The sequence below is a fragment of the Athene noctua genome, chromosome 3 (genome assembly GCF_965140245.1).
Source record: "Athene noctua chromosome 3, bAthNoc1.hap1.1, whole genome shotgun sequence".
Classification (NCBI taxonomy): domain Eukaryota; kingdom Metazoa; phylum Chordata; class Aves; order Strigiformes; family Strigidae; genus Athene; species Athene noctua.
Window position 1 is genome coordinate 77,240,530 of NC_134039.1, and position 15,274 is coordinate 77,255,803.

Genomic DNA, 15,274 nt, shown 5'->3' on the forward strand with positions numbered 1-15,274 from the left:
GTATGTAAAAACCCTCTGATTCTTAGTGGGGGAATAGGGCTTCACACACCATCAGGTAACTGTTCAAAATTTAGGTTTGTGTGCAAAAACGTGTGCCTAATATCACATTGGGAAAAAAAAAAAAGGTATTGCATAGATTTAAACATATATGACCTTAAATTGCTTAGTATTGTGCAGCTTGACTATTATCGAAGCATATTTGGATAATGATTGTCATAGGAGGAAGACTGCTGATATGAAACATTTAAATTCATTAATATGAATTAATCTATGTTAGGAACTCAGAAGCTGGAACAGTGGATATGTTGCAAGGACTTCATTAATAAGTGGAGGTAAGAAAGAGGTAAAAAAGAGATAATTTGCCTTAAGAATAAGGTACTTCTTCAGTGAATACTCTAATAACATAGTTTCCACTTTGAAAGAAAAAGGAAAGGATTGTGCAATTTATAAATACTGACCCAAGTTTAGGTTTACCAGTTGTGCATGTCACAGTACATACAATAAATTAAAATTAACAGCTGGAAGATGACACTTGCTTAAGACACAAGTGATTAGGGAAGGACCCAGGGAGCCAGTTTAACCACTTAGCTGGAGATTTCTTCCACATGCTACTTCCTGTACCATCCCTCCAAGAAAATTCGCAGTACAGGGGGACTACCGGGAGGAATGAGAAATACCTTAGTGTCTGGTTGTCTAAAGATCACAGGCTAATGCAAAGAAGGCCAGAGAATAATCTACAATTCAGAAAACATAAAAAAAATAGCTTAAATTTTATCTATCAATGTACGCAACATGTCATTCAGACATAAACCAGAATTTTGCTCGGTTCAACCCTTAATTTAATTACTTTATGTTAGATCCTGTGTCACGAGCTTATCACACACTCAGAAATGCAAGAACTGTTGGGGTGCACTTTGATAACTGTTAAGCTCTATTCAAAGCTGGTATTACTGTTCAGAAAGATGCTGTTTCTATTTTTGGCTCTATAAGTAATCCTAGAAAGTTGTATGCATTCAGACTGACACCTGATGAGAATCCCATGGCTATCCCAAGTGGAAATATAATGGGCTTTTTCAATAGTCATTTGTAGTCAGGACCGACACTTGTCTAGAATGATTCATACACTATTACCTAGATTAACAGTTTTCTTTTTAGTTTTACTGACCAGCAGTTGTGCAATAACGGATTCAAATCAATGAAGAAAAGGGCTCCCTCCTTTGGTAAGGACAGTATGAGGTATTTTTGTTTTAGAAGAATGTTTTGCAAGAGCTTTCACACAGATACTTCATTTTATCATTCTACTGACATGCTGAATGTGTGCCATTAGAAAGAAGCTACTGCCAGTTGTAAACTTCCCAGTGGAGTTACAGCAAGCTGGAGCTTCTCCCATAGGACTTCTATCATTGTAGCAGTTCTGTGCTCACCACATACAGATATTTTTAATGGAGCTGAGCTGTTGTAAAACTTCTCTGCACACCATTTCTTCTTAAATGATACCGTCAGAAAAATCTACACAAAATGAGGTTGTATTAACCACGACAGATAATTCCCTGGAAATGGGACATGAGACCCAATTTATGGTTCTCTTACCTGAGAGGTCAGATCAATATGACCTGACCCACACAAACCTCTGTCATGACAGGAAACCTCAAACAATTGCAAGCACATGAGGTGTATTTAAGTCTTTTCCTACTCACGTAAATTGAGCAGTCCTTCAAAACACAGATTTCAGGGTGCACAGTTTGTCCTGAAGAGCTATAGTTTGTTTTCTAATTTCAATCTGAACTCAAAAATCTCGGGATGGAGAACACCTACTGGGCCTACATTTCAATTAAATATATATTGCTATCTTCAGTGAAGCCATCTGCAGTATGAGTGAAAATAAAATGAAAATTTACCACCCCATTCCTGAAATTTAGCACGTGTGTGGTATTTCACACGTTTAATGTGAGTGCCCCAAATGTCACCGTAAAGGTAAACATGCCAGTTTTTAAATATCAGGCACAGCATGTAGTTGCAATATGTGACAATAAAATCTGGCTTTATAAAGGGAAAAAGGCATACAAAAGTGAAACACAACTGTGATTTTCCATTTCAAGCAGATGAAAACTAGGAATGTTCCTCCTCAAAATTGTGTTATGTAAGTTTTATAACTGTCTTATTCAGATTGTAAATTATTTGTAAAGACAGAAATTATTTTAAATAGATCTGCATGCTAATTCAAACAGATTAAACCCCCTAATTTAACAGGAAAATCTTCCAGCCTCTAGACTTTAGGCTGCTCTTTTAGCAGTTCCCAATTGTTTATTGTATTCTCTCACATCTTTGTTTGAAGGTTGCACTAAGGGCACCGCAAACAAGTGTACTAAGTCATGTCATCTGATGGGCCAAAACTTATTGAAGCTTCTTTCATGACAAGGAATTACAAAGTAACTGACATGAAGAAGAAAATATTTTAAGAGATGAAGTGATTTTACATCAGAGAGATGAAAACAAGGATTAAGATTTGAATGAATGGTCTTTTGTTTGTATGAAGAAAAAAAAGTAAGTTTACAACACAGTGTACCCAAGATGGGAAGTGACTGACTGTGAAATAAGACAATAAAGATTCATCTTTTATATACTGCATGAAAAACACAAAGAAAAATGTTAAAATAAATGCAGAGTAGGCAAGAAGAGACATGAGCTGATACATATTTATACTATGAAGTGTTACTGCAGTAAAACATGAAAAACTTTTTTAACACCTTACTCATATGGAATAATCTTTCTACAAATTATAATTATAAAATTGGTCTTGCATTCAGTGGGCTATTTGTGAAATAAATTATAAATTAACTGCGATAAAGACAACAGAATCTAGATCCAAATGTCTTTAAATATCTCATAATTTTATATATATGAAAGCAGCCTATTATGCAATCTAAGAAGGTAACACTGTTTGTGACTATGACTTTACAAAATTAAAAGTATGTGTGTATTTTTCATGTTAGAATGTATCTGCCAACTATGCTATTATGCTCTACTGGATTAAGAATAACATTAAATTGCACAGAGAGGGAACAAGAAGAGAGCTCAAATGTCATCATTCTGGAATCAAGTGTAGTCTTACTAAGGAGAACATGACCACAAGCATATTTTTTATTAGTCTTATTTTAAAATATATTAGAAAGTTATGAAAGATTGTCGTGGGGGTGTGTGTGTGTGTGTGTGTGTGATTATGATTTCTAAAACCACGTTTACTGGTTCAATCTCATTAAAAGTTTTTCAACCATAAATTTCCCTTCAACACCACAAGGATCGTTACTGATTGAAAACTATTAGGATAAAGCAAATGGTTCTTCAAATTGTACCTGCAAAAACTTTCTTAGTACTTTTGTATTTCCAATGTTACCTTGGAAGAAACCACCAGTAAGGGAGGCATCTAGCAACTTAGTACTTTATTAAACAAGTAACAAAATGTGCATGCTTACTAAGATTTCAACTTGTAGTAACACAGAGTTTAATCAACTGGAGGAAATTTGCATTGCATTACACCTGCACTGCGTTTAATTATATATGAAAATATACCTAAATAATCATAAATCAACAGAGTGACCATTAGCACCATTATACATTTGTTGTATATAATAAAACCCCCAAACCCTCATTCCCTAGAGGGAACAAGAAAGTGAGAGTATAATTTATTATATATAACAGTATACATAAAAACAATTCAAGCCTTGGCTTTGCAAATTTACAGTATTAAAGGATGCAGCCAAATAACCATTTTAAATTAGCAAATACTACATTTCATTTATTATACTTCATGGAATAATCAATTGTCAAGCATGATGTGAGTAAGACCACAAATCTCAGCACTGCAGATCTGTTCTGTTGTTTAAACTGGGTATTTTACTATAATTTCCTCCTAACATGGCAAATGAAATGGGAAAAAATAAGAAATGAATCATACATCTTCCCCCTTATGCATGTATTTCCTTTGGCTGATGGCTTTTGTTGTAACACAATAAAAGCTACCAGCTCCAAATCTGAAGAGGAATCTCTGCATACATTTTCAGAATACATCCATGTGTGTTACACTACGAGTTGCTATGATTTCAGTTCTTCCTTCTAATTATCAGTTTAAAAAGTATATTCAGCTCAGTCATGAAGATTAACTAAACCCCACCATATCATTCTATGTGAAACACTATTATAAAGCAGACACAAAATGATTATTCAAGGTCACTGTGTGAATCACTGGTCAAGATAGAAATTGTGTCTTGCATTTCTAGTTCTCCTTTTGAAGGGATTAATTCAAATACATGAGGATTTCCAATGAAATACTTCCACTGCTTTATACATAAGCATCCATGGCAACTGTTAAAAGTGTCTCGGTGAATTGAGATCTAACTTCTATCTGATTTTCTTGAAAACAAAACAAAACAAACACCACCACCACCCCACCACCCCCACCCCCCAAACACGTATAGGCACATCTCCAAGCACTAGAAAAGATAAATTCTTAGTTGCAGTGTGAATCCAGATCATATTTAACCTTTATTTAGAAAGTGATTAATTTTCTAAATATAATTGGCACTGAAATGTAGTAGGATATAATTTACAAAGCTGTTTTATTTCACACACATATTCATGCATTTTTACACCTATAAGGTATGCAAAAGCCAGACCAGAAGTTTGATTAGATTAAAAATTTAAACCCCAAATCAGCACAGCTAATAATCCAATCTAATCTGAACAACATAACTCATTCAGTGATTCTCATGTCAAACTCATAATTCTGGTTGAATCTAATAGATTTAACAGATCTAATATTATCGATAGAATGCCATCCCTTTCCTAGCTAAGACAGTCAAAGATATAATTAGCCTCACTGGTTAAAATATGTGGGTTTGTTCCAGTCCAAAACCATTCAGAACCAGATTCTAACCTTGAGATCTCATTTTGCCTTTGCCTAATGAACAAAAAAAACACAGAAAATATTCACAGTGAGGAGATATATGTATATATATATCTCATAACATTTAACTACCTGTGTTTCTACTTGATAATGCAAGGATTACACTAATAGAAGAAAAATGTCAGTAAAAAGTTTCATTCTTCATGGTTTATGGCATACTTTGTACTGCTTGACACCAATGAGTCAAAAGGTCTAAAATATTAAATATATTTTATGTTTCTTTCAAAGAAATGTTATAAATTGAGAAAGCGTTAAGGGCCCTAAGGTTCAATACTAATGCGTTTTTAAAAAGTACTTTATACACATACCAAAAATGCTTTAACTTCTGTATTTAAATGTTACTCTTTGAGCTGCTGTATTTTATGTAGTAAAATCTTTCATATATCACTTACTTTTTTGTCTTCATTATATTTATGGAAAATTTCTTGTGCTCTTTCTTCACCACCATCAGTAAACAACATAATAATCTTATTGCAGTTAGCTCTAGAGACACTGTGCTGTGGGAGATAGAGACAAACGGAAGCTTTTTTAATTTCAGGCTGTAAGGAATAGCAACTGTTATATTTTATGGCTTTCATATAAACATGCTTACTAGTTTAACACTGTAGTGGCAAAACTTCCAAAGCCTTTTAGGATTTCATTCAATAAGCCCTTCTGAATGAAAAATTAAAATAAATAAAATAAAATAAAATAAAATAATAACCCCAAACCAAAACCATTTTTCTGCTCCATGAGACTTAAATACAACTCATTTCAGACCTGGCCCAACACAGAGGAATGGGGATCTGATGGTTCCTCTCACCTCTGTGGACACAAGAAAGCTCTTTAGCTCATACCCATCACATCAACCCCACAGTGTTCCTCTACAGATGTTCTGCACGGGACTTCTACAGTGAAGGCCTCTTAACATTTTTACTCTTCTCCCTGCTCATCCTTACATTTTTCCTTATCCTTATTGTCCTTGTGGACAATAAATTTGGAAAAAATGACCCTCTAATAAATTACTGAATGTTCTTTTTTCTGCTGGACTCTTACTCACAGAAACTATGAAGCTCACTGACCACTTAAGTGAAAACTCAGATAATTTAGGCATCCTATAGGTACATGTAAAAAACTCTACTTTATAAACAAAGGAATATTTTCCCATTTGCTATTTTTGTCACATTTCCTTAAAATAAGCTCCATCTTCCACTTTTTTCTTTCTTTCTTTTTTTTTTTTTTTTAAATTATTGACAGTGAAATGAATAGTTAACCTTTAGAAAAGTATTTTAGAACCAGGTTTACATAATATATCGCAGCCAAGAGATGGCTGCCTAGAATATTAAGATCTCTCAATCACCTGCTTTTCTAATTACATTGCAACTCAGAGGTGAAGAACTGAGCACGTTCTATTATTTCTAGAGAGCAAGCCTGATACAGAGAGAATTTAGAAGAAGCTCCTCTGACTTCTAATTCAGCAGTCAAAGTAACTAAAAAAACTACTGAAAAAAACACAATGTGTTGTGCAAAGGAATAAAAACATTGTTCCACAGCCAGAACAATGAAGTTAATGAATAGGAATTTCGGCTCCTTATGGAAGGAGACAAAGGCTCCTCCTTTGGCATTCATCTTCTTTCATTATTCCCTAAAAATTAAGAATCTAGTTTAAGCAAATTGTTCTGATTTTTACAGCCAGCATTTCTTGTCCTCTGTGTTGCATACAAATGGTATGTCAGACCATCTTGGTACTTCTGAGTAGTTGGATGTGACAGTAAAGCCCTTAGAGATTGAGTAAAATAAATTCAACTTCCCCTTCCACAAGCTTGAAGTTTGCTGCATGAATTTGCTATAGCAAATATTACAAAGCAGCCAGTGCCCCCTTGCTTTAGTCGTCGTGACTAGATAATGACTTTCACCTGGCTGGTCAGGTGAGATGATCCCACTCCCCTTTGCCACTTTTCATCCTACTCTCTGATCTGATTCATTGCTGTTCTGTAACGAAGGGACTGAAACACCAAAGGCAGCCCTCAAACACCAGCCAATAATCCTCAGTGTTGCAGCTCCATAGTTCTACAACGCTCCCAGAAAACTGAAATACAAAGCTTTACTTGCAACCACTATATTAACAGATGAATAATTATTCCTCAGAGATTATTTGTGTTGGTAGATCAATATTCAGTGAATAACTACTTATTTAATCATTTGGGAAAAAAAAAAATCTTACATGTAATAACACATAAAAAATGCTTGAAATCAATACATTGTCATTAGCATACTGTGTTTCATTTGGAATTAAATAATTTAGGACTTTTTTTTCTTAAGAAATAAAACCTACAAGATACTGCTTTGTGCTGCAATCTTTTCAATATTAAAAAGTAATAGAAGTATAGTTGTATTTTTCATAAATAAACTCACCTACGTTTACAGTGATTTAATATATGGGCCAAAATAAAATCAGATGGAAATCAAAGAGGTGACAAGGAAAGGGACCAAAGCCTGCTCATGTTATAAAACTTTCCTGTTGATTTTGAAATGAGCACTATTATGGGCAATATGAACTTGAACTACTCTTTGTTTTAACTGACTAAATCAGGATTTTTCTAATGGCTTGCTTAGCATATGCTTATACAGTATCAGAAAAATGCGGTGCTTTCTTTTTATCTCCTGGTACTTACGGAATGACGTTTACTTACACTACACTGTTTAGACACTAAAGTCATGTCATGGAAAAAACATCCTAAGATTTTTGCCTCCAAACAATACTGGAAATTTGAACATGAATAAGCTCAAATCATATGATATTTTCTCACCGTGAAAACATCCTGATGAGTGAACTTAACACATCAGTCTCTTACAAGGGATCAAGAGGAGGGCAGATGAATTGCCTTTACACCACATCTTTTTTCCCCCCATCTGAACAAAGATGAAGAGGTACTGCCTCAGGGAGCGAATAAAACTGATTTTGTAATCTGATGCAATAAGTTCATAATTTTTCTGAACACTTTGCCTCAGCAGTCCAATAGATGTCTCTGTCCTCCCAACACAGACCACAGCTGAAGAGGAATGTGTTGCCTGTACAGCAGCTTCCCCAGGACAAAAACTAGCTTCTCTAGTTTAAACCACAGAAAACTACAAGCTAGAACAGAGTCTAGGTATTAATTTTTAGTTCTCTGTTGCACTTGTCCTTCATTTCAAACAAGCATGCAAGACATGATCCACTTTATACTGTGCCTGAATTTTTTTTTTTTTTTTAATACAAGTTTTACATCCCTAAAATTATTAATTGGCACGTTGGGATTATACATCGTGACATGACACTTCAGGAATGCAGTTATCACTGTGAGTTCCATGCCACGAGGAAGTCAAACCATAAATCAGCTACTCAAATCAAGAAGTGATTTCAAGATTTTTTTTTTGACAAATTGAGTTATTATTGTATGGGGGTGAAAAAAGCTCCTGAATTGCTCAACTGAAATATTATTGTTTTCAAAGAAATAGCAAGTTACTAAAATAATGAAAAGATACTGCATAAAAATGATGGTAACCAGATTATTGATAATCACTTGATATACTATCAAACAGTAAATTTTTCATAGCACAGGTGAACCATTACTTTGTTAATCAGGAAAATTGTTTGTAGTAACTGTCATCCAGAAAGAGTACCCACAAAATTATTATGAAAATTTGAGCTGTTAAAAAATACTTGATTTCCATGCATGTTTGAATTTATAAATATACAACAAAGCGATTTTTTTAATTATTTGTTTAGGCCTGTATTGTATTATATCATCCTATTACGTTGTCTTGTCACCAGAGTCCAGTGCTAACTTCATCACCAGCCCTTTACTTTTCCTGCCAGATGCATTTGCCAATATCTGAAAAGGATGACTATAGTTTTATAACCTAGTGCAATCTCTTAATTTTCCTTGATCCACAAAGTCCAGCCATAATTTACAGGCTTGCAGAGATTATGTGAGGCTAATCACACTGCTGTCTTGGTTACAAGAGAAGCAGTCCCACTATGAGTCAGATCTCCAATTATTTTTTTAAGTAATTTTTTTAGTCCTACAAAGTCTACTTTGAGACTTCCCTTGTGTTCAGGTCTTCTTAATACTGCCTATACACAAAGAACATATCTGGTATTTATTTGCTGCAACAAATGTAATTCATAATCTTAATAAAATGTGAATACTGTGAGGAACAAGCTGGTTTTGGTAAAATTCCTTCTGTCTTCCTCGTTCCCTCTGTATGAGATGGATGAAGAAAAAGGGGAAATGCCTTTCAGCTTGGTCTGAAAAATCCAACAGCTTTTAAAATCCTGTTTGCAGTTTTATCTAACCATCAGCAGAGGGCACTCAATCATTTCCCCACCAAACCCCTCTGCTCATCTACATAGCGATCTGCTGAGAAAATACCCTTGAAAATATTGTATTTTTTCCTCCATCAAAATTTAACAAGGTTAGAAATTTTTCAACCAGCTCTAGCCCTAGGCTGCATATACAATGGCAGGGAAGCGCCCTGAATCCGGCAGAATGGGGGAAATATTAAAGTGTACACTGAGAGACATCACTGATGTACTAAAAAAAAATAGCACTAAAGAGAATACACTTCATATTTGTTAAACTAGATCCTTAACTGATGTAAATTGGTATAGCTTTATTTACACTAAGGTGACGATCCAACATGAAGTCTTTATGAAGGTTAAAAGTAGAAATTTCTATTAAAACAACTGCACAAACTATTTTAAAAATTACTAATAAACCCCCAACATTTGTGGTAAACGGGAAACATTACTACTCAGAAAGCTAGTTCTTAGGTGCAAATTAGAAAGTGCAATGTAATTAAAACATGAAAAGTATGCATTTAATTTTTGAGGAAATTATTCTTTTTATACATGAGAAAGAAGAAGGAATTAGAATGCTCTCAGGTGCCTAATATTCCACTATAAACAAAGTCATTTGCTCCCCTCTGTCCTGCTCAAGCCATGGTCGACTATTTATGACTTGTAATAAATATGAAATTGTAGGTTAACTAAACATCACTAGGAGATACTGTGATAAAATTGAAATAATAATACTGTAACATAGTCTTCCATTTTAAAATTACCTGTGAAGCAGCCACTACCACAACTATGTGATAACTGAGAATCACATGTTAAATGAAAAACTAGCTAAATGAATGAAGTAAAATCAGTACAGAACATTGAAAACCAAATTAATTCCCAAATCTTATCAACCTGTTGGGGGATCTGCAATGAAAAAAACCCATATTGTTGGGATAAATATATTTGCTAACTAGAGGTTTGCACTTCTACCACTTAGTTACACAAAGGAGGAGCTTGCAGTAGCCGTCTGAACACTCAAATTCTCCTTCTTCACTTTACAGCAGAAAGAGATGACTTTCATACTTACATTTAGCAGCTGTTCAAAAGCATAGCTAAAGCCTTTTTTGTAATCCGTAATTCCTTTAGCAGAGATTTTATAGACAGCTTCTTTCAGCTTCTTCTTGTTCCTCACATTAGCTTGGACAAGATGATTAAAGCAACTGACGTTCTGAGCATTATTATTGAACTGTAATAAAGATATAAATAGTATTAAAGATAGTTAATTCTCTTTTCCCAGGTACTGTAGTAGTAAAGGCTAATATTTCATTGATTCATGAGATAAAGCATGTCACACTTGGATTTTCATCTCCACTACATTAAGAATGTCCAGCAGTGTCTGGAGATTTCAAAATTGGGCGATAAATGTATTTAAAGAAAAGATATTTGCTCCTTCACTGTTACAATCCAAAAAAGTCTACTATAGTGGAAAAATTCCCATAAATTTCATTTCAAGCTCATATAAGGAAATCAAACTGAGAAATGCAGAGTTAGGGAAATAAAAAACATGGAGAAAAATGTATGTTGCTTTTTTTAATCACTGAAAAATATCAGTTAAATTATCATGTGACTTCCATATTGCGTGTATTATTCTGCTGCTTTACACTGAAACTTGCAGATCATAATCAATTAATACATATACCTTATAGAAAACAAAACACACTCTTGGCACAATGGAAGCACATGGGAGTACAGCTGTAAACAGGAGGATATTGTTAATAATACAAATTGTGTATTGAGAACACACATATTTGTGCTCCCATCCACATATCCACAGAGACTACTCCCTAAAAATTTGATTGAGTTTCTGACGTTATATTAAAACATACATAAAAAAAATTTTATGTGCAAAATGTGCTGTCTGTACAAGTAGAAATCAGTTTATGATCTCTTTAAAATTTGTCTCTATATATACATACATACATGTGTAAGTACAAATATATACATCCCTGCAGAGAGATGGATGCAGAAATACATCTCACTTTTTAGCTCTGTATCTATCTATCTATCTAAGGTCAAACACAAGACTTCTCTTAAAAAAAGCTTCAGCATGTACAATTTTAACTGTACTCGAATGACAGTACATTAGTTGCGTTTAACTCTGAATGAAAATCTCCTTTTAACTACGACTCTGATTTTTATTTAAGACACTCTTGACTAATATTACTAAAACAAATTTCTCGGCCAGTTTTAAAATGTTTCATCTATCCAGATGTCTTGTGTGACCTTCTTTTCTCATTGTCAAATACAATGTCCAAAAAACTGTAAAACTCCATCTTAGTAAAGGCACTAAAATCCAGACCTCCTAATTTATATATCAGCTGAAAACAGATTATGTCTCTTCCTGATTAAGGGTCTTCAGTGAAAGCGAATGTAAATGTAATTTTATGCTGTCAACCTGGTGCAGAGCCTTAAATTAACTTAAAAATCGGGTCTAGTCGGCCTAATTCTCAATACTGCTAATTAGTTCAATAGTAGTATACAGAAAATAAGGTAAATATGGTCACAGATTTCAATAACTGCTCAGACTATTTACATGTCTAAAATAAATCACTTCGTACCAGGCACAAAGTAGAGAGCGAGAACTGCTATCAGCAGCAAACATCAACTTGCGCTGTAATTGTAGGATACTTAAACAGAACTCAAAAGGATGACGGTATTGATAATATCAAACCATTTTTAATAATGCATAAAAATTTAATTCAAGTTAACAGGATGCTTAGGAGGTATGCGGACTCTTCCATGTCCTGGAACCAGATGCGTACAGGTGTATGTTCCTTGCTCTTAGAACCAACCAAAATGTGAACTACCAGTAATTTTTATCAAACATCCGCTTTAATCAATGACACTTCTGCTATTGAATTAGTAGGAGAAAATGTATGACAGCAAACATAGTACAGCTGTGGCAGAGATGACTGACAGAGAAAGGTACCATCCTCAGCAGAAGGCTTAGCCTCATTTGTTCCAGATCCTTCTTGAAAATAGCCACAGAGCTGCAACTGTGGGGTTTGGGGCTGTAAGTGAGCAAATCCAGACACTATTATGAGAGCGTTTCCTATGCTGGCTTCTGATTTAGGTTTCAACATGTAATTTCTTATTCTCACAAAAAGGATCTGTCAAAGTACTGCATGAACCTGACACTTTAAAGCATGAATTTATCTGCCTCATCTTCTAGTATCCTTATTGTACCACAAGCCACTCCTGCACGTATGTAGAACCTAAACAAGAAAACCCACTACTTTAATTCTGAGCATTAAGTAGTTCACAACTAATCCAATACCTTGTGATCTTCATATTGTATTTATTTTTCTAGGCAGATTAGTTTTGCTCATTCCTCATGAGTTAAAATGGTACTTTGGTGAGATACTGATATTTTTATGATATAATTGCTCTTTTCTTGAGAACTGTATTTGCTAAAAAATTGTATTGATTCTTGCTAGGCAAAATACACTATGAGAATAACCATATACTAATCTTCATATAACTGTCTAATTAATAAAGATAGTTATTATTCTGTCCCAATTTTATAGCTTTGGTCCCCAGGTGATTAAATACTATGGGAGCAAGTTGTTCTCAAATGAATTTATGCAAAGTTTTCTGTCCCCCTTTCTATCAATATGCAGTTCTCAGTATGTTGCAAGGGGACAACTGATTCCAAAAACATGCAGAAGCATGAACAAGTGCTCTAAATTTGAAAAAAGCAATGCAATATTTGACCAGGTATTCTACAGAAGAGCCAGTTGTATATAGTAATATGACAAAGGTTGCTTATTTATTTTCATAATATTATAATTATCAGGCCTTTAATTTTCATAATACCACTACTATAAATATAGTATCATGTATCTAAATTATTTACAGTGTCAAAAGTATGAAAACAGGATAAAATAGTGAAGATTAAAAACATTTTCCAATTTTCCCAGTATCACAATGCAAACTTCACCTTTAAAAATATGAACACATGGAACTGGATTACATATAACTAAATTTTCAGCTTGAATATTCCTTTAATGTATGTCATATTCCCCATAAAATAAAATTTTGTTAGGACCAACCCTCTGTTGTGATTAAAAAATAAGGACTTCCAGCTGAACCCTAACATTTCCATTGTGTGCTTTTAAAGCCATTATCTTTTATAAAAGTTCTTTCCCCAGATTCAAACAAACTATACTCATTCATTTTTCCATTTCTCCTCAATATCATGTAATGATTTTTATTTGCTGTGCTTAAGCAGCGTATTTTACTGCTTAAGCCAAAACACGAGATGATCACAGAACTGCAATCAATTCCCTTTGATGCAAAACACTGACACACTCCATGGTGCTTCTTATAGAAGTTTCTTACAGAAGCAACCAATAAATCACCCAATGATTATTAGGTACGTTAACTATGTGGGAGTGAAAACAGTATTGTGCTGTGGAATTATTACAGCTTGCCTTGACTTAATTTTGTAGCCATGACGAGAAAATTACTGACGTAATTTTAAAAATACAAGGTCTGAAAATTATTTCTAATTGTGAGATGGGATGAATGTACAGATCTTGTACTTGGAAAATATAAGAAAATCACTATCCCATAGGCTGATCTGCTCTACAAAAGCCAATTTCATCTGAAAAAGTAGAGTGAAAACACTGCTCTGCTCCATCAGTGACATTAAATGCAATTTAATTTGCTAATAGAAAGGTAACCATAAGTTCAATCTTACAGTCGGTGCATGCCTTCTCTTGGCCTATAGCAAACAGCAATTTAGGTGTTCCAGTGAAAATTTAGTGACAAGTGAAATTCTCTCCCTAAAATGTCACTAACATTAAATGCATTGCTAAATTGCTTGCTAGCAGTCCTCCAAATACATCAGGATAATTTTTTCTATGAAGGTCAGGTACCTAGCGTATGGATTTGATAATTATGGATACAAAAATGACATTTAAAAAATTGACAGGAATACTGGCTCAAACTGTTCAAGCAGTTAGCAAGTAAACTGTACTGTACTATACTTACACATGGTGTAAACTGAACAAAGGTTCAAGGTCCAAACATTTGCATCTATAGATTGACAAATGCTGATGTAAAATGAAGGAGAGAAATAACACATTTGTAGAATGGAGAGTTACATCAACCAAAGTCTGCAAATGCTGTAATTTAATTAAGAAAATATATGAGCCACCTGTTTTCAAATATATCAGTCAATGTTAATGTTAATAGCAGTCACCAAAGCAGATAAGAAGAGTTTAGATTAAATAAAGGAATCAGTAGATGGAACAATAATCCTCAAAAATGACCATTTACCTGTTAGGAGGTGAAGGCAAGTCTAAAGGTTGAAATGTGACTGATAAAAATATTCAAAGGGGGAACAAAATCCAAGGCTACTTTTAATTAAAATCCAGTAAGACACTGAAGAAATTGAAGGATTTCAAGAGCAAAAGCTTTCAGATCATCCTTAGAAATGGACTGTCATTAACACTAAAATAATTTTGCTTTTTAACCAGCTGACTACGTGAGAAACACCAGGACCATTCATAACTGAATTAGCCAAACTGAGCCAGATTTCAGTTACACTCATCTGAGATATAGCAGCAATAGTGGCATTAGAATTTTTCACACATTAAGATACCAAAAGCCAAAATACCTGCAGTAAGAATTTCACGATTACTGATCACATTACCTAAGTACCATAATAATGCTTATTTAAGTCTGGATGATTTCTTGAAAACCAGTTAACAATATACTCAATCACTTAGATTTTAACTGGAAGAAAGAACATGCAAGATTTCAAAAACTAGTTGCCGCTTCAGAAAGTCCATGTTCTTACAAAATCAAATTCTATCCAAGGTGTAAAATTAATTACAATCCATACTTTATTGAATAAAACACTCTCAATGTATCTATACTAAATATGTCAGTTGGGCATTCATCAGACTGATATCTCCCCTTAATTATTGCAGTAAAGTCCC

The 15,274-nt window shown here is 34.0% G+C and overlaps 1 protein-coding gene across 8 annotated transcripts in view; it reads right to left on the reverse strand.

The window, feature by feature from the left end:
• The window catches only part of CACNA2D1 (calcium voltage-gated channel auxiliary subunit alpha2delta 1), a 427,358-nt gene that overhangs the window by 79,111 nt on the left and 332,973 nt on the right, over window positions 1-15,274 (reverse strand). For all 8 annotated transcript variants that reach the window (XM_074903424.1, XM_074903423.1, XM_074903422.1 and 5 more), the window contains exons 11-12: window positions 10,354-10,512; window positions 5,356-5,460 (exon numbers count right to left, since the gene is read on the reverse strand). In XM_074903424.1, coding sequence (XP_074759525.1) covers window positions 5,356-5,460; window positions 10,354-10,512 — 264 coding nt within the window. The remainder of the gene's footprint in view (window positions 1-5,355; window positions 5,461-10,353; window positions 10,513-15,274) is intronic.